The sequence below is a fragment of the Athene noctua genome, chromosome 17, assembly GCF_965140245.1.
Source record: "Athene noctua chromosome 17, bAthNoc1.hap1.1, whole genome shotgun sequence".
Lineage (NCBI taxonomy): Eukaryota > Metazoa > Chordata > Aves > Strigiformes > Strigidae > Athene > Athene noctua.
This window is the reverse complement of record NC_134053.1, coordinates 4,269,266-4,289,606: the sequence shown is the minus strand read 5'-3', so window position 1 is coordinate 4,289,606 and position 20,341 is coordinate 4,269,266. Positions and strand designations below refer to the sequence as shown.

At 48.0% G+C, this 20,341-nt stretch overlaps 1 protein-coding gene across 2 annotated transcripts; it reads right to left on the bottom strand.

The window, feature by feature from the left end:
• Positions 1-258: 258 nt before the first annotated feature.
• On the bottom strand, positions 259-19,423 carry RFLNA (refilin A). Of its 2 annotated transcripts, none has more exons than XM_074921519.1 (3): positions 19,137-19,423; positions 7,881-7,990; positions 259-5,711 (listed from the first exon to the last, which is right to left on the bottom strand). In XM_074921519.1, the coding sequence occupies exons 1-3, from the start codon at positions 19,344-19,346 to the stop codon at positions 5,378-5,380; spliced, it is 654 nt and encodes a 217-aa protein (XP_074777620.1). In that variant the 5' UTR covers positions 19,347-19,423; the 3' UTR covers positions 259-5,377. The 2 variants fall into 2 exon arrangements, with proteins under 2 accessions (XP_074777620.1, XP_074777621.1); XM_074921520.1 differs by having other exon boundaries at positions 19,155-19,423.
• Between the last annotated feature and the right edge of the window lie 918 nt (positions 19,424-20,341).

Here is a 20,341-nt window from a genome sequence, read left to right as displayed (position 1 = left end):
CTGCAGGAACTGAGAGTTTTGTGCTCTCTGCTATTTCAACTTTCCCTGGGTATATGTGACAGAGCAGGTTTCACACATCACAGCACTGGCTGGCTGAGCCCACAGGCTCCTGACCGTGGGGAGCTGGGCTGAAATCACCGGCAGGGGAGGGAACACCAGAAACATTCCCTTGGTATGGGACGGTAAAGGGGCATTAGCACCATGTAAATGGATAAGGAAGAGGAAAGAAATTCCAGATACATCAGCATGGCAGTTTGAGCATTTTATTACGATATATAAATTCTGTTTTCTTAAATTACTCTCTATGAGTTGAACAGAAAGGGATTATTGTGGAAGGGGGGAATATACAAAAATAAAAGGATATTGTGAACTACTGCATCACCACATATACAACAGTAAAGTACTTTACAAGCACTTAGAGAATCAGACTTACAAAAATAAAAATATGACACATCCTTATGCATTTCCATCAGCTATATGTTCTCTTCTTCCTTCTCTAACCTTCAAACACCTTTCAACCCCATCTTCAGGTCACAATTCATGCAGTAGGATACTTTGCTCATTTCGATGGCCATCACAGTATCTGAAAAAAAAATTAGTGCCTCCCAAGAGTTATAAAATACAATGGTTATAGAAGAACTTTAGGGGAGATGCTCAGGACAGATCAATTTGTGAGTGACGGGGTGATCCTCAGGGAGCAGACTTTATCTGCCAATAGAAATTTTAATATCCCACAACAAGATCCATCATTCCCTAGAAAGTGTTCCCCCATCTCTGCAGAGGGATACACACAGTCCCCTGCAAGCCTGGGGAATGCTGATGCTCATAGACGTCAGTGGGACTGAAGGACTGACAGAAGATGGATCTGATTTTGTTTCAGCTCTAAAGAAGGCAAGGATGCCCTTCCCTACAGGAAAAAAAAAGGGAGGTTAAAACCACAATGGCTAAATATCCTAGCTCACAGTGTTCACACACAGAACCGTTCACCTCTAGATCAGATTCACTCAGCCTTTAGTCTTCAGGTTGGTCTACAAAGTCTTTTGCTCATTAGCCTTCTAGTGACCTTTCCCTTTTTTTTTTTAAGACACACTCAACATAAATAGTAAATAGCATTCACTTCTCTGACCAGCAGCTCACTCAAACACTGCTATCAACACCCAAACCTCATGTCCTCATTCCCCAAAAGTATGCACCTAGGGTGCATATTTGTCTGTATTTCACATTGAGAAAAGTAGAGCTGGCTTAGAACAAAAAAAAAAAAAAAGAAGCAGTAAACTGTTTTGGTCTAAGTTTTCCTTCTGCGGTTTGTGCAAAGTACTCCGCAGATTCTGAAAGTCCAGTATTATTTAGGGTTCCCTCTTTTTGGCCCCAAATGCAGTGACAGCGATGCAGAGACCAGACACAAGCATTCTCTCTTGCACTCAGGGGCAAAACAATCACAGGAAGGAAGGGGATGAAGGGCAAACCCCACACCTTTGAGACAGTGACCTTCCATATTGAAAAAAACCAACCTTTCCCCCAAAGAAACAGATGCCTTCTGGGAAAGGTTCTGATCTCAAAATTAACTACTGACAGAAAACAATTCCTAAAGGCAGAGTCTGACTTTACCCATCAGGCTTACAGGACTGTGGGCAACAGGCACAGTAGGATCCTGGGGAGAAATTGTGTAGCCACAGTCCCAGCTGCTCAAGGAAACTCACCTTTTCTAAGCAGAATTTCCATGGTCTGAATTTACCATTTGTATCTTTGAGAAAATATATATGAACAAAGATCTGTTGGTTGAGATTAATAATGGTCCATTTAAAAGAAAAAAAACCTCTCTAGTGGGACTAATCATTCCTTTTAGATGCACAAACATACTACAGGTAAGGCACTTCTTGGCTGCTCAGAGAGATTCTTAATTGGCAACACATACAGACAAAATTCAGTTTCTGGTGTTGAAGCGAAACAAAAAACCTCATCCCTTTTCCCAGTCATAAGCAAGATGAACTTTGGCTCTTCTACCACCACCTAACCCAGCCACAGAGATAGGAGCAATAGGGACAGAGGGTGGGATCTGCACCCAGGCAAGGGTGAAGACCTGACCCTCTGTGGTTTTCTTGTTCTCAGGAAAAACAAAGTCCCTTTCCAATGCCAGCTTTCACTGAGAAAAAAAGCAGCTTGTGATGGGCCCATGGGAGACACCGTATAAGAAGGTATTTTTCAAAAATTTCCACAGATCTCAGGCACTTGGCAATGTCACAGCTTGGATGTGGTCCAGGGTGGTAGCCCACCACGGCCTGTCCATGGCTACACAGCTCAGTGTGTTCAGCAGCCGAGAAACCCAAGCTGCTCTCTGTTTTTTTGGCTTTTTTTCCTGCCATGGCAAAACCAGAAAAGCTGCTTAAGCTCAAAGGAGCGGGAGCATGTTAGGTCATTTCTAGTCTATTTGCAGAGAAAACAAAGCACGAAGCTTCAAAGAGGCCTGGCCTGGATGTGTGGGGACCCTACAGTGCCAAGGACGCAGTCCTCCACTGCACCCTCCTGGGGGTCACAGCCACCTGTGAGACCTTCTGCCTTCGCAGCCCCTGTCCCTGCATGGTGAAAGACCAGGCCGTGGTTCAGATCTCTCCACTGGATTTGTATTTGCACACTAGTTTTCTGGCTTTCTTTGAATTCTTTTTTTCCGTTGCGGCCAATGTTTAGGAAGCAGAACTAACAGCGGACAAAGGGGGCAGAAGCCTGCAGCTGGCCATCACAAAAGAGATTTTTCTGGGGAAAACCTGCTCTGCTCAAAAACCAGCGTGATCAAAAACTGCAGGTTTGTGCTTGGAACAGGGGAATAATCCAGCCGTCAACAGGACAAAAGCCTGATGTATGGTCAGAACAGGGGGTCTCTGGCATCCCTTCGGTTTGGAGGTCAGCCTGTGTCCATGCTTGCTCGGTGGAGGTGCCTGCAATCTAATCTGTCACCATGCAGGGATCTCCTGGGTATGAGTATTGGCCCTGCTTTTGAACCTGGATTACACTGCTGCTCAGCTTGGAAACCTACCTACCCTTCGCTACAGACTCCCATGGGTACCTGGAAAGAGCACTCTAGAGCCTCCACGACATACCCAGGAAGGCAGATGAGTATTTCCACTGCTCACAGGCTCGCTGCCCAGCACGTGGAGAAACAGGACAGACCTCACGGTGAGCTAGCAAGTGTGTGCATCACCAACTTGCATCACACTGGGCCCACATTCATCCTAGCTGCAACTGCCCTGCTGCCTAAGCTGACTCCGCAGCACTCAAGTTTGCTGGAGCTCTGGGGAGAAGGATTGCTGCAGGCATAGAATAATCCTTTTGGAGGCAGACATTGCTCTTCAGGCTTTGATGCTGACAGTCAGTGACAGCAAAATATGACCAATAACAAATATAATCCTTGTTTCTGTGTTGCTGAAAAGAATTCAACAGTAGGTGGAAGCCTTGGAAACCCTTTGAGAGATTTCTCCCTACCGAGTCCTAACTCCCTAACAGAGAGGCAGAGTTCACCACTGCCACAGCACACATCTTTCAGTATTAATGATGCTTCAGCTGTCAGAATTTAAGTTTGTATATGAAGACCTTATATTTACCTCTGGTAGAAAAATTGTGCTTCATTTCAAACAAGAGAACTCTGTTTCATAAAGGTCACACTTCTGGTCACATTTACCAATTGCCTTTTGAAACTGATGGAAAAAGTATCTTTAGAAGTCACTACTTAATTTTAGAATTTTAAGTTTTTCAGATGTATTTTTTTTTAATCTCTGTGGGTTTGTGCGTCAACTGTTCTGGGCAATCAGCTACATCTTGTTGACATCGTTAACAGGTTTTCTGACTTGGCTGCTCAGTTATGTTCTGAAATAACTCGATCAGACTTGCAGCAAATTAGGAACAAAATGGAAAGTTTAGAAGAGGGAAAGCTGGAAATTAATTTCTGGAGCTGTGTGGAGATTTTCTCAGTCTGGGCTCTTCTGAGCAGCATGCCAAAATTCTTGGTAAGATTTTTGGAGACGACTCCATGCCATTTTCAAAGGTTTTATGTTTGTAGGAATCCAAGCTCTTGCAGATTTTCAGTGAGCTACTAAAGCAAAGAAGTACTGGGAGATACAATTCACGAGTGGGGAATGGTTTACCTTAGGATTAGTGACTCCTGCTTTCAGTATTTCTTGATCCTTTTGCAGAGACAGCTCGTTTGAGAAGTACCTGCTGAATTGCTACAGCCTGGCTGATTAAGGAAAACCTGCATGGATTTGGGCTCTTCAAAACTTCAAGCTCTACACTGAGAAAGTTTGGCTGCTTCTCCACAGCCAGCAAAGCTGTCCATGCCACAGGTATGGAAACTATTGAGAGGGTGAGTAACCCTGCTCATGATTTAACCCTACACTGGCTTCTTTGAAGCTACACAGCATCTTCCTGTTCTACACTCCTCTCTGCAATACGGCCATACCCTGAAACTCAAAAGGGCTGTAAGGGTGTAATGATCCCTGTAAATTGGGTTTTCAAGACAATGAAGAGTTTGGCACACTTGGACTGACAGTACTTTTGAAAAAAGGGCACTGGGCTCCTGATTCACTTGGACACTTTCAGAAAACAGCCCTTCAGATATTCAGTTTCCTCAGTCTCCCCTGCATACTCTTGGCAGGGCTCACAGAGGAGGTGGCTGTGTGTCAGGTTAGGCCTTTCTCCCATCTCCTGGTTGTGCTGTGCCTTGCTATGGTATAAACACCTAGCTGCTAGCAAGAGCACCGTACACCTGTTTTCTTCCTCTTTTTCTTGGTGACAGTCCCCATTCCTCCCATTAAGTTAGGCCTGAGGTTACTGCAGTGGTGTAATACTGCAGCTATCTCCCAGATGAGCTGCTGGAGCAAGCTGTGATGTATTGATACAGATAACTGCCTTCTCTGAATTTAATCTCTAAGGGACCTGGTTTGAGGTATGCTGGGCAGACTGGGTGCTGATTCCGCAGCTGATGTATCCTTTGCAGAGATCAAAAGAGCTCTGAAGGTTACAGTGAGTCTCACCTACGTGCTAGACAAGACCTACAGAGCTCACAATGCAGCACTCTGCTATGGGTAATAGGGTCCTTTGTCATCTTGATTTCATCTAAACTCAAGTCAAAAATAGATATGCTTGGAAAAAAACAAAAATAAAATCCAGATCGTGAATGTCAGGAACGTTGCAAAATACAAGCCAGCCTCTCACTGATCAAAACCATCCCATGCCCTGCAAGCCTCCTCCCAGCCAGTTCAGCCTCACCCAAGATGACATGTTCTTCAGCCATTAATATTCAGTCGCCATCAATGAAGGCCCAGCCAGAGACCCAGCAAAGGCCACAGCCTCCCTGAGGTCACAAGGTTGCCAGCGGCAGGGCAGATCAGAGGGTCTCACTGTAGATGACGCACGGGCTGGTTTCCTCACAGAGTTCCAGCTGCACGCTGGAAGCAAACCAACGCTTGGCACAACCCAAGCTGTAGTTGAGGGTGGTCCGGTAAATGTTCTTGGCATGCTTAGGAAAAATGATGGTCGTGCTCTGAAACCTCAGTGGCTTCTGGCGGGGCTCAAAGATCAGCTGGGACTTGTAGTTCCGCCAGGTGCAATTGGGAGCAGCAATGACTGTCTCGCTGTAGGTGGTGACGGTGGGGATGGGGCCGTAGAAGATGTCATCCCGATAATGCTTCTCGGAGTCGTACTTCACCTCAGAATTGCACCTACAGAGGACAGGAAGGTTATCAGCAACACAGCCCAGGCAGCAAAGGAGAGAAAAGAGGCAGGACTCTTCTCTAAGCCTTTGGAGCTGCCAACGTTTATGACCTCTTACTGCACAGACACTGGGGCAGCTGCCAAGCCCACAAGCCAAAGCGGAGGGCCAAGAGGACTCCTTCCTGCTGGTGAATCTTGGTGGAACCACACCTTGCTGTGAATCCATCTCAGCGTTTCTGCAGCGCATGTGCACAGAGGACCAAGCCTGTCTAGTCATGCCAGGGCAGAATAGACCTTGTTGCACAGGCTCCAGTCAACACGCTGCTGCTTCTGGTTTCCTCCATGGGCCCTCCTGGGGCCTCAGTTCAGCCCTGAGAGCTACACTGGAGACAAACACCCAGTTAGCAAAGGACATGAAGAGGTGGTGAAACCCCTCAGCTGTGGTAGGTCAGAGGCTGAGGATGGATATTCATCCATGGACTGTGCAGGAAAATCTTGAAACTCCAGGAAAATTCTTGATCCAGCCTTTTCCTGAGCATTTTTGACAAGCACAGTCACGCAGCACCAACTTGAAATGCTGAGGGTCCCTATGAAACCAAGGTCCCCTGATCACTGACCCACGGTAGGTCTCACCACAATCCCTACTGCCAGTGCTAGACCTGGGGGGTGTCACTGTCCTGGTCACCTGGCTGAAGAGATGCTGCTGGTGGGCCACGGGCATGGGATGTCACACTGGGGCCAGGGAGAGCCTAATTTCCAACACGGCATGCCTGCTGCTGCTTTCACCAGCTTGGCAGGAAAATAATGCTGGAAATAAGGTTTTCATAGATGGCAGAAGCATGGCATCATGGACACTTGTTGAGCTGTCAAGGCTCTGTGTTTGTCTCGTTTTGCCATGCCATCAGATTGCCTTGCCATCAGAGCACAAAGAGGCCTGAAGAAGCCCTAAAATCAGAGCGCTGGGAGATGAGGTTGCTTGTTGGGGCCTACAGAAAATCCAAGCAATGGTCAAACAGCAGGTAAAAGCAAAGAAATGCTGCAGGCTTTGGCTGCCCAATAGCCAAGCCACTGGTCTCAGAAGTGGCCATGTTAACAGCTGTCAGATGAAAACCCCACAAAAGGTGGGATGTCACTGCCCTGCCTGTTTTCTGCAGGCATCCAGATGGGATATATGGACACCAGGCCACGTAAAGGGCTCTTCCTAGAATCCTTGGCCACGGGGAGCAGCAGGACTTTCACTTGTTTTCCCCACTCCCCAAACAGTCCCCTGGCAATCAACAGCCAAAGAATGTGCACCTCCACGTAAAAAAGATTAAAAGCTGGGTGTGTGCTTGTCATTACCTCCACCCGGAGGGGGGGTTGACTGATTGTGCACTGCATGTAATCTGAGCGGCTGTAATGTGTTTTGCACAGCTAGGGTGTAAGCAAGTCATTCAGCACACATAAAACAAGACTCCGATGTAATCACCATAAAAACATGCCTGCTGGCAGTTCCCCGGAGATTTACTGGGGTACATTTCCAGAGAGACGTTTGCATAGGTCGAATGGGGTGGGAATTGGGTTTACAGTCCTCCCACCGTCCCTGCCCCAAGCTGTGTGTCACTGCTCCATGATGTTTGCAGAGTACATTCCACACCAGCAAAAGAGCAGAAGAAGAGCAGAGACCAACTTTTATCCAGACACACAAGAGGTCAGAGCATCTCCACCACTGGCTTGAGGGGCCACCTCCTCTCGAGGAGGAGCTCGTTCTGTCTCTGTGGGCTGGTCCACTGTTGGTTTCTCTGTTGAAAGGGCTAACAAAAACAGGAGCCAATTATAAGGGTGTTGCTTCTTCTGGGGATACAAGTCAGCAGGGAACAGGATGAAGACCATCAGGTTACTCAGTGGAGGCCATCAAGCCTACAGACGGTAATGGTTTTCTCTCACAGCCTTGGATTTGAGCTGGCCTTGGAAAGGAAGCCATCTTCTCTTACAACCTCCCTCCAGTTCTTGCTTCCTCCCTTCTGCCTCTGCTGTTGTCAGTGTCTTTAATTCAGGCATTGCTCTTCCACCTGTCCCTCCCTTCCCATCAAAACAACAATGACTCTCATTTGTAAACACATTCTAATTTTTTGCAGAAGGAAAAGGATCAGGAAAAAGACAGAAATCCCCACCTACCCACCCGGTCCCATCTGTACCTGATTTCTTGCACAGGCTCAGGGCTGACTTCAATGCTTTCTCCAAAAAACACAGGGTACATTCGAGGCCTCATCTCTGGCACAGATGGGTTCAGGAGCAGGTAAGGCATCTGCAGGGAAGAAGAGCAGAGCAAGTGTTGGGACACAACAGACGGAGTTGGCACGGTTCCCAATGTGCTGTGGCTGGGAGCTGAGCAGGCAGCACTGGCAGGAGACATGAATGCCTCCAACCTTGCTGAACTCCATCTCCTCAGAGTCCCGTGGGAGATGCTGCAGGTGACAGGGTCTCTGGCCACAGAACAGGTGACAGCAGCAGCAGCATCAGGACCAGCTTTGTTTGATGCAAGCTAAGCTCGCCTTGCCCTCTCAGCATCATTAAGCTCCCCCTTGCAGTCCCCATCTTTTCCAGGTTTGTACCAGGGCCCCAGGTTAGCGGCGTGTTCACCACACCAAGGAAAGCACCCTTCTCCATGCAGAAAACTCAAAGGGGAGGACCACTGTCACATTGCCAAAAAACAGCCTTACGGTGGTTGGCAGAGGACAGGACCATTAACCCCCATCCTCACACAGAGAAGCCTCGTACAGGCCTTGCATTTAAGATGTCTTGCTTCTGATCTCAACTTTTTGATACACCTATGGCTGTATCAATTTACAGACTGACCTCCAGCTCCCAGGGCTGATGTGATGCAGCGAGCTGCCCTTCGCTCACCACCACTCCCTGCTCCTCTCCACCTCCCCCTGCCCAGTACATCACCCAGGTGAGTGACTTTGCCCACGTCTTGGGCACTCCATGCTGCAGTTTGTTGAAATTTAGCCCTTCCTTTCCTTCTTCCTTTCTTGTTTCTCACAGGAATTGCAATTGTTTGGGGGTTTTCTTTAGTCCTGATGCTGCTTTCACTGTCATGAATTAACAAGTCTTACAGAGACTCAAAGGGCACCAACATGTAGAAGTGTTCTGATGGAACACAGAGGTAGGGCCTAAATCTGCTGACTTAAAGGATGGAGGTCTACTTAAGTGAGATGTGTATATATATTTTATATACATATAAGGTGAAAATAAAGTATCCCTTGCAATGGCCCAGTGGGGGAAATAGTAGACTTGCTGTTGCTGAAGTAAGTCCCCGTGCCAAAATTGTCTGTCATGTTCCAAGGGACATTCTAGTTAACCATGCACGATGGAGTGTGGGGCACACTGTGGCCTCTGCAATGCAGGAAGAGAGTTTCAAGCCATGAGTTTATAATGAACAGAGCTGCTCTAATTCATACACCGAAAACTGGATTTTTAAGACTAATTATACCCTGAGGTTATTTACTCTGACAAACTGTCACAGTCCAGCCTAGGCTCCTCTGCCCATCACAAAAATGAGTAATCCCACTTCTACCCAAGGGCTCTTAAACATCAGTTTCCACATACAGGGATCCTGTGTCTGGTGTTTGGACCAAGCCCAGCAACTCATTAAGCCTAATCCTGCCCTCCTGGAAAAATGTCATTGCAGGTTTTGGTCTCTGCCACCACTTTTCTGTCAGCAGCAATTTATGACACACAGGGACACAGGATCTCTTTAAAGGAGATGGCTGGCAGCCTCTGTGCAGGGTTGAAAGGTCTCGAGATGGCTGAAAAGCTCATGGAGTTTTTCCACTTCCCACCACTCACAGGCCGTATGTGCTAGAATCACAGCTATATTTCATCAGTGTCAGTCAGATCATCTCACAACTCACAGAACCCACTGACAGTAGCTGAGGATACAGCTCTTGTACTGGCTTGCTCTTCCCATGTCAATCCTTTCCACCTTCCCCAGCATCTTCTGGTTGGGTGGCACAGGAGGGAAGAGCAGAGCTGGGACCTGGTTCCTACTGGCAGCGCTGGGTAGGACGTACTGCAGCTTGTGCCCTACCCTGTACAACATGCAGGTCCCCAAATGCTCACCAGGTTATCCCTCAAGTTGGTGTTAACCAGCAAAGCTCTGTTGAGTCCACTCAACAACTCCACTCCCACTAGCTGAGGTCTGGTTTTCTCTAGTGGCTTGGGCTTTCTGCCTTAAGCTAAGGCAAAAAACATCATTGCTTCATCTGAATTCACCAAGCCCTTCAATTCTGTGTCCTAACGCCACGAAGCTGTTTTCACTTCCCATACTGAAATATCCCTGCACTTTACTACCGCATTAAAGTAAAACAGCCAACCTCTATTTTTGATTATTTCTGGTCCATTGTCAAAAAAAGAACAGTATTTGTACAGTTATTGGGGGAAAAAAAAAGAAAATAAAAAAGAGATATGTTCACCCTCACTACCAAACACTGGCCAAAAGACAAAGTTCATTCCTGGACTACTTTCAACACTCTTGACAGGGGAGGGCAAGGGCAGCCTTTCTGGTCGTAAATAAAGCTCTTTGCTTCTGAAATGGGAATTGTTTAGATCAGACAGGCCTTAGTTCACAAGGGTGCAAATCTCCAGCTTTTAACAGCCTGCACATGGCCAGAGGTCTTTCTAAAGACATCTTACACATGAGGAGAGGTTCATTTGGGTGCAGGAGTCAAACATCATGTGCACATGCATTCATAGGCTCTGCAAAGAGCAGGCAGCCTGGCCTTTTGGGGATTCACCTGCAAAGAGATGCAGATTGCTTTAACTGGTGAAGGAAGAAAGGCTGGGGATACATGTTCCTCCTTCAGGAGACTGTTTTCTTTCTCTTTATACTCCTGTGGCTATACCTGACATTGGCAAAACTCCAGCTGAGAACCTGCCCTCTTTTTACACTGTGTCCACTTAGAGAGAAGTCTTGTCCAAAAGGCCCAAAACTGGTCTCTGCTTGCAGATGAGGTTAGAAAATTATCATCTCTGGTCCTCCCTTTGAAAAGCTCAGCTCAGGAAATGGTGTTTCCAACTTCCCAGATGAAACACTGAATTTGCACAGGGCAGAAAGTTGGGCCTTGTCCTGTAACATGAAGAGCAGACCTAAAGGTATGGAAAATATTTGAATATCCTGTTTTTGCCATGAACCATGACTCTCAGCACAAAACAGTGCTGACTTATAAGTGGTTTGGGCTTTTATACTGCATACTGAAGACAACGCTGCTGACCAGGGTGCAGGTTTGAAACAGGCTCTGAAGGGAAAGCCCCTGCCCTTGAACCACCACTGCCTCTTCCAGCATCACCCAGATTTTTTTCAGAGGGCATCCACCCAAGCCCAGGCCCAGATCTACCCTCCTTCATGTGATCTGACAGCCTAAGAAAGTGCATCTGGAGTGCTCTGCACACCCTGCTCTCGTCCACGCACTGCCTTTGGGGAGCCTTTGAGATGCCCACCATGGCTGGCAAGGGGCAATAGTTCTCTTTGAGTGTAACCAGCAAGTTCGTGGTTTGCTGTTTCCCATAATAGGTAAAATAAGTCACAGCCACCAAAGAGTTTCACACTCTGTTATCAACCACCCAAAAAGTGGAGAGGCTGCACTGAACTGTCTTCTGTCCAGGCTTCTAAACAACAGATGTTTTCAGGTCATGCTGCCAAAACTGATTGCAGACTTAGATAACCAGAAAAAAGATTGGGAAACACTGATCTGAGCCACACAGGTACCTCAATATTGTCTTACTGCAAGTTTAGCCTCTGGGAATATCTTCTTCTACTGGCCAGGGACAAGTGAAGATTGGGTAAAATGGAACAGTGAATTAAGCTGCTTTTCAGATCCAGACTGGCTTGCTAGAATGCCCAACAACAAATTCACATGCATGGTAACCATGCGCTTCTTTGTTAGATTAACGCAGGAGAAATCCAGATCTCTTAACAGTTCTGCAAAGGGCATCTGTAAAATGCAGTTAGAAGAATCCATGTCAGTGCTTCCAGGTAGACAAACCTTCACACTTCTCGCTAACATATGGTGACACTAAGTGTGCTCTAAACATCCCTAGAGACGAGGATGCAAGAGGCAAGGTCCTTCCTGTGGCTTAGCAGGAACATTGCTGGGGCATGTGGCCCCCAGCATTTGTAGAGGAACAGGCTTCACAGCCTGCTGTGTGCTGCTCCGAGTGTGAGCACTGAGGAAAACACTGTCTGTTGAAATCACAAGTCCCACAGCAGGGAACAGGAAACAAGAACATGCTGCAGAAACAATACCAGTGTGCATGCAGAAAGGGAGGCTCTGCCATGCATGACTGCAATCAATCAGTCAAAAAGTTGCCACAGAATTTGGTGAGAGCAGGACGAAGTCTTCTCCCAGTCAGTTCCGGATGGAGTGGTGATGACACTATTTCCACTGTGCGCTATAGTTTACCTTGCTCTGGGCAGGCAGGGTGACAAAAGGCATTTCATAATGCATTTCATATGCTGCAAATAAGCATCAACTTGAGAACTGAAGGTTTGGCTTGATTAATTTAGAAAGCTGAAACAGTCGCAGACATTGGCAAGCCAAAGCCAGCAACTTCCACACCCAGGAGAGACAGTTACAAATTCACAAGTAGTATCGTGAGCTGCTGCAGGTCAGAAACCTTGAAGTCACCCGAAAGAATGCACATGGAAGATGTAAATAACTTACAAAGCATGGTCTAAAAATAGAGATCACCTGTAAGACCCTGCAGTCTGCTCACCAAACAAGCAACTGAATTACTTGCACGGAATAAAAGGGTCACTAAAAAGTAAGCATAGTTTTTACATAGCCAGCAACTGAAAGATGCTTCAGGTGACATTTTGTTTCACCTCCAGTGATGTTCTGAAATGTCTGCTCTTGCATCTCACCTGGAGTTGGGAAGCAAGGAACAAGAGACATGAGCTTTCCAAAAGATTTGTCTGTGGGGCTAAAATGTTATATGCTTGTCACGTGTCAAAAGCTGGCTTTTTGGCAAGAGTTTGACACCAGCTCCTTACAATCTGTCTTAAGGTAAAGACAAACCAAAAATGTTCTGCCCATCAAAAAAAAAAAAAAAAAAAAAAAAAAGACTTTTTTTTTTTTCCTTCTGCACAGGAATGGTTGAAAGAAGAGGAACACTGGACTACTGAGCTCCCTTGAGAAAACTATGACCCTTGGCTCATTTCTAGCAATCACTCAGCGATCTCCGAACGCTTCACAAATAAGGTGAGTTCCGTTATTGCCCTGCACTGCAGATGGGCTGGCAGGGAGCAGAGCTTGTTGCAAACTACTGGGGGTCGCTGATGGTGAAGAAGAGAAACCCACACATCTTTAGTTGAGGTCTATCCATAGTTGAGGGTTGCGGTCTGTCTATCCAAAGAACAAACCCAAGGGTTGCTGTGCTGGAAGGCTACAGCTCGGACCTGATTAATCTGTCCCCAGTAATTGAACTGTGCTGGTACTTAGCACAGGCAGCTCTGCAAAAGCCACCACAGCCCCACAATCTTTATGCAGGGAGAGGAGCCTGGCAGTCTAGGAAGGTTGAAGAGGCAAAAGAAAAGATACTGGAGAGATCAAAAAGTAAACCCCATGCGTACACATTATGCCCTCAAAACAGAGCCAAGGTGAAAAATAACTAGTAAATGTGCTATCAGTTTTATTTCCTTTCCAGTACATAATTTGTTTCAACCAGCAAAGAGTTACAGCGTTATTAAAAGTTGGAAGTGCTTTCTTGTTTGGCTGCATTTTTCCCTCTGTCTTAACTCCGATGCCTTTCAGGCATGTAACGGCCTGGGCAGCTAAACTCTGATTTTTTTCAAGTAGCACATAGATAAACACAGATAAAATTGCTTGCTGAACAGGATTTGATCTACAGCTAACCAATAGCATTTCCTTTATGGTGGCAGAAGTATTATGGGGGGCTCTCCCTTTAGGACAGACACATGTCCTTCAGCTCCATGTCATTGCTTCGTACCTGCCACGAGTGCCATCTCAGTGACTGGTTCCTGGGGGTATTAGATCACAGAGTTCTGAACAACAGCAAAAATAATACAGTGGACAGAATAATGCTATTTTACCCCTAATAATTATGTAGAGTCAGTGAGCTCTGTTAAGATACTTTCCATTTGGGGTAACTTAGCAGAATGGAACCAGAGTTGTCAAATAGTAAAGATGAGGAAAAAAGTGCCATGAAACCATCCTGAAATCTGTTCTTTAGCTTCCAAATTCCAGTCAGAAAAGCAACAAAAAAGAAAGGAAATTAATGTGATTTGAAATAAATAAACCCCCAAAATCCTTTTCCCCAGAGAGCAAGAAGGACCAGAACTGACTGACTCCTTTTACTATGGTCATTGCACGGAAGGCACTAAGATGTGGCATTAGATCTCTAGGGACTGTCAAGGGAAACAGTTTTCTGAGCATCAGGGCTACAAACAAGATACAGCTTCCCAGATTCCCAGCTCCTAACTTAGCTAGGGCATAAGCAAATCTCTCACCACATTTTCCCACTATGGTAACATGTCAGGTCCATGAAAATGTCACTTTACTCAGCCGTTATTTACAGCTATAATGAAAGATCTGGCTGAGTTATTTGAAACACATCTACATCCTCCGCTCTAGCTGATAAGCAGTATTTGTTTAACAGACCATTTATTTTCCCAATATCTTCACGTATTGCACATTACAAGTAATTTATACTAGAGCCGGATGAGATTATATTTGGAGGTGATAACAGTAAATGCAGGCCTCAGGTAGAAAGCAGGGCTTTATTATTTCAAAGAATTACATCCTTTCTGCCTATCTCCCTCTTCTATTTCTAGTGGGAAATGTGTGCTGCTTTGCTTATTGTCCACAGTTTACGCAGGGACACAATGGAAATTAAACTGCTAGAAGGCAACACCCTAGATACAACCACATTTTTCAGAGTAGATGATGAGACCCCTATGACCGTTCCCCTGACCTGCCCAAAGGAACATCTGTCACGGTTTGCACATTAGGTGAGGCCCAGAGTTATTCCCCCTCCTTCGTGCTGGTGTTGAACCAAGGAGGAAGAGGAGCGGGTGCGTGTTCAGAACTGGACGGGGCTGAGGGACAGGGCGCTGCCAGGCAGGGTGAGCCTTTGCCAGGTGGAGGATGCAAGCATGAAACCAAAACCCCTGCCAACCCCTGCCGGGGAAATCCCTGCAGGGTCCCGCCCTGTGGGAGCGGGTCAGAAGTGGGTCAGGATGCCGGGCTGCAAACGCCAGCCCCCGAGGCTAGCCCGGCTGCTGTGTCAGATGGGTGCCTCGCTCCCCGAACAAGCCTGCAGCTTTCGCCCGGGTTTCTGGGACACACTGGGCTTGGAGAGTCACGTCACCTGCTTCGTGTGCAGGCTGCAAGCTGGCTCAGGCTGGGGTGCTGGGCCTTGCCCTCACGTGTGCTTTCACTGTAGGTGCGGCACGTCGGGGAGTTACATACTGCCTGGAAACCCTCTGATGACCATCTTCCCCACCCAGTCCCCACAAGACAGACCCCTTCCTGGAGAGCTTTCAGTGTAGGATGAAATGCTGGCTCTGTGGCCCAAGGGCTCTTCAAAATGCAGCATGTCAGGGAAAGGTGTTTTGGGGCTGGTTTGGTTTTTAATATCAGTCATCAATGCACGAGGGTTGGCACACATGGTGTGACCTGGACCCCACTGTTGGGACCATGCCTGCGAAGGCTGTGCCAAGGGGCAAGCATCCTCCTCCTCTGCACTCAAGGTGAAACTGGAGTCTCCTCCCATCACACAAGACCAATTCTGGCACCACACCATTGTCCAACACGGCTCCCAAATGTAAGTAGAAATTCCCTCCATGGGGGCATTCATCTGACAGCTGATCCACTGGGATATAGTCCTACAGAAGTCAGCACTCAGTGAGGCAGGTTGAATGCACAAATACTTAAGTCTTTCAAATAAAAAGGAACTTGTTGCAGTGGCAACAGTATTGGGAAGGGACAAGAAGTCTGCTGCTTCAAGAAGGCACAACTGACAGTTCTGGAGATTAATGTGATCCGGGTCTCCCCTGATACCTATTAGGAGTTAAGCTATTGAATGCAAAGCACTTATTTCAGCACAGCCCAAAAGCAGCTCTTCTAGCCTAAAACTATATCCCAGGGCAATAACAACAGGGAAAACTCTAAGCAGATCTGCCTACTGTCATTTCATTCCCGACCCTTCCAGCAACTGCTTCTTTGTGCATATTACTGGAAATTTATTTCATTGTATTTATGTTCCTTTTGGCCCAGCATTACATGAAAAGCCTAGAGAATTCAGTAACCCAAGCCCTAAGAATCAGTTTAATCACGTTTCAGATTTCAAAGGCAGAACTAGGTAAAAGTCAGCTTCTATTTTCATTAGGATATTTGCACTTAAGCACAAAACAATTGACAAATTTCCTACATTGACTTTATTTGAAGAAACAAAAGCCAATTTCTCCTCCACTGCAAGTAAAATGCAAAAAAAAAAAAAAAAAAAAAGTTCCTAAATGGTGTTGAACTTGTGGTATTTATGACTCTGGCCCTAAATTGCCTTTCATATTTTCTTGGATCCCAAAGCTGTGGCCAAATTGGCTGGTTAAATGTGAATAAATGGTGCATTGTCTTTGAAACAAAGTTGTGCTTATTAAAGAGTAGAGAGTTTACTTTTTCAGAGTCACAGTTAATAACACAAAGCAGAAAGAGCACAGATTTTACACACAAGAAAGTCTTCAATAAGGGCATGCAATCTCATTTTAGTCTGTATGAGAAGAGCTGTCCTAAAGCAGAAAAATTCTTCAACATATTTGTGAAGTTGGAGCAAAATAGCTGACTGCAAAAAAACGCAACTGGGTTCAGACTGGTGGTTTTGATAGGTCTGCAGCAAGGAGTAGTATGAAATACTTCCCACAGATCTGGAATGTTGTTTTCTTCACCTGACAGCAATTTATTGTAACCGTACATACTAGAATTTTGGCCATTAGTGACTGAAATTATATATGGTTTTATAGTATTATAACACAAAGAGTGCAGGCTGCATTCCTGGCTCTGTCACGTTTATAAGCAAAACAAACACTAATATAACAGGCGATTAAAAAAAGTATGCCTTGGTGTGCAAATAGCTGCAATTATTGATTTGCCAATTCTGCATGCTCCGATGAACAGCAGAGTAGTAGAGTTAAACAGAAGCACATTCATGGATTGTGTAATTGCTCATAGATCCGCAAGTCCTTGTTAAATGGCAAGATTAAAGCTAATTAGACACTGAAATTTAGAAGTATGAAGCAAGCAATGCTCTCCATATTTTTCCTGCTTTCTTAATAACAGCTGCACTTACAGTATATGTAGAGGGTAAATGAGAAGTGAAGCTCTCTGTACAGTTAAAAAAGAGTGGAAGTTCCTATTTACTTCATTATTTTGCAGTGTACCAAACAGTCAAAGAGCACAGTCCTGCACCACTCCAAATACAGTCAAATTGCTTTCAGTGTTAGGATCTCTGCAACCTTCTGTACCTATAAAGGACATGGAAATATCCACTATGTATGAAACCCGTATCTTAGCAGCAGGAGCCCAGGGCTACCCATGCTGTTGTAATATGATATAAAATTTGGAAACATCTACAGCGAGAGTTCCTCTAAAATGTGTAAGATGTTCATTTATGATCAACATTAAAAAATAACTGGAAAACTTGTTTTTGCCTTACACAGATCACAGGAATAACTTCTCTTCTGTAGGAGTCAAGCATTAAAACTCTCACTCCAAACAGCCCAAGAGCTGAAATAGTTTTTTCTCATGCTCTTTCATCTTCAATGTCTAAGGGCTTTCTTGGGAGGAGCAGTGGCCAACTGTCATATTATTTAAATGGAGGCTGTCATATCCCCATTACAGAGCTTTGCAGACACCTCCACCCCAGCTGTTTTCTGGTCCAGCAAGCCTTCATTCATCTTCCTCCCACATTTTATTTTACAAATACATAGCAAGCGCCTGATCCTGCCAAATCAGAGATGTGTGGGTAACTCTTTGTACATAAACAGTCCCATCAAGATGGCACACATGCCCAGGCATCTGCAGGTAAGGCTCCGTATTTGGAACTGCAGTGTTAGCGGGTTTGAGATTTGATATTCATAACTAACACCTCACGCCCTACCCACCATAGTCTGGTGAGGAGTCATTGTTCACGGGGAAGGTTTTGGCATGTTCAGGAGTAAAAGGCAGTTTTCAATAATATGCTAAAACAGCGTTAGAACTCGAGAAAGTAAATGAGGGTGTGCAAAGTCATTGCAAAATGTCTCTACCAGAGAGAAATCTTTGAACTGACACTAATCCACAGGTAGATAAAATTTTCCCATGGAAAGATTTGTGCTGTAGTTTTTATTCTGTATAGAAGCCAATTAACGGTGTTGAATACACCTACAAATGTCTTTTATATATGTTAAAAAAAACCCCAACATTGGAAGATCCTGGGGGAAGAACTTTCATCATCCTTTAAAAACCTCCACCACCCTTGCTTTTGCTCTGAAATTTTGTGTTTTAAAAAAACAGGTTTTATAGCTAAGGGATAGAAATAAACAGAATAAAGCAGAATAATAGTTATAATAAATCTACCCAAATCCCACTCCACAGTCAACCGCTTCGCTGGCGCTGTGTCAGGCTAACCGAAACGCACAGCGCTCCCGCCAGCTGTCTGAGCTTACAAACCACCAACCCTGCTCTGCCCGGCCACGCCGCGCACAAACCCTTCACACAGACTCATGCCACAAAGCCCCACTCCGGCACAGGGCAGCAGCACACAACCTTCCCCAGACCGGTTCTACACACCAACTCCCCGGACATCCATCCCATCCATCCCCTGCCTCGTGTTAACGGCCAGTTTTGTCTTTCTTTCGGCCAAGGCTCCAGCAAACGTGGCTCCACGCTCCTGGCAGAGCAGATGTGGGATGCCGGCGCGTAAGGATGGCCGGGAGCCGACGGCCCTGCCTCGGTCCAGAGGGATGCAGCTCCAACCCGTATCTACCAGGCAGGTCAGTGCCACTGAGCAGCGATTACACGTTTGTGTTCTCACGGCAGGCAGGGGAGCCCGTTTCAGACCCGAGTTTCACTCCCACGCCGTTATTAGAGTTCACCCAGCCAAGCTGCCAACACTCCTGCGAGGATCAGAAAACCCCCGGCCGGCAGCGGGCCAAGCCCTGCCCGGGCACACCAGCGGTGCCGGCGCCGCGCTGCAGCCGCGCTGGGGCACACGCAGCCCGGGCGCGCCCCGGTCCCCCAGCGCGGTGGCCGGGCACTGCGGGGGGGGCGCCGCTGGGGTGCCCCGGTCAGTGGGCGCAGGCCCTTTCCTCGCTGCCCCCCACTCCGGGGCTCGGCCAGCCTTTCTCCCCCCCGGGGCCCGGAGAGGACAGAGCCCAGCGCCCAGGGTTTGGCTCTTACCACTCTGCCGTCCTTGGCCTCTCGCCGGTGCCCCGGGGCCGGGGGGTCCGCGCCACCGCTGCCCCCGGCTCGGCCCTCACCGGGCGAGAGGGAGTAGAAAGGGGGGCTGGGGCTGGGGGGCAGCCCCGAGTCCGGGCTGTCCAGCAAGCCTTCCCGGCTCTTCTCCTTCAGGCTCTCGTCCATCCCTTGCAGCTGTAGGTGACCTACCATGTCTGGGGGGCAGCGAGGGGGCCGCAGCGGGAGAAAATCCTCCAGCACCGCCCGCCGCGGAGGGAGGGAAGGGGAAGGGGAAGGCAGCCCGGGGGGCCCCCCCTGAGTCCCGATCGCAGCCACCAGCCTGCCGGAGCCCGGGCTGAGCCTGCTGCGGCGGGGGGGGCAGAGGCAGCACCCGCCGGACCGGGCTACCCCGGCCGCCTTCCCTCCACCCGGCCCCCGCGCCCCGCCGCCCGCCACCCGTCAGGCGGCCCCGGGGGAAGGGAAGAAAGGGCCGATCCCCCCGCCCCAGCCCCGCGGGGGACGCGGCCGTGCCCGGGCGGCCCCGCCGGCAGGGAGCGCTGGGCGGGACGGGGCCGGGCGCGCCGAGCTCCTCCACACGCTGCCGCCGTCCGCCCGCCCGCCGCCTCCCGGCGGCCCATTTATCCGGAGAGGGTGGGAGGGGAGCCGGGGAGCGCCCTCCCCTTCCCCCGGCCCCCCAGCTCTGCCCCGGCCGCACATTTTCAGGCACTTCCCAGGTTGGAAGCGGGTTTGGCGCCGCCCGATCGCTCTTTCCCCCCTCCCCGGGCGTCGCCCCCTGAGGAGACCTGAGGCAACCCCCGCACACGGCGGTGCCCCCCGGCCGTCGGGAGAGGGGCCTTCCCCCCGCCATCACGGAGCTGCCGTTTCCCTCCGCTGATTTCCCTCACTTCTGTCCGACTTTTGCCTCACTTCTGTCCGACTTTTGCCTCACTTCTGTCCGAGTTTTCCCTCAGTTCTGATTTTCGTCCCTCTTTCACCCCCACGCCCCCCTCCCCAAGCAGCTTTTCCCCTCAGCGTCAAGGTGTGCGGGCATGAAGGAAAAAGCTCTTCTCGAGAGCCATCACCCCTCTTCGCTTTGAGGTGGCTCAGGGTGGCCTCGCTGAGGCAGCGGGTGACCATGGCGGTGTTGGCTACCAGAGGGTACAAGCCCACCATAGCCCCTGTGCCGGCCGTACCCTCATGGTGGTCCT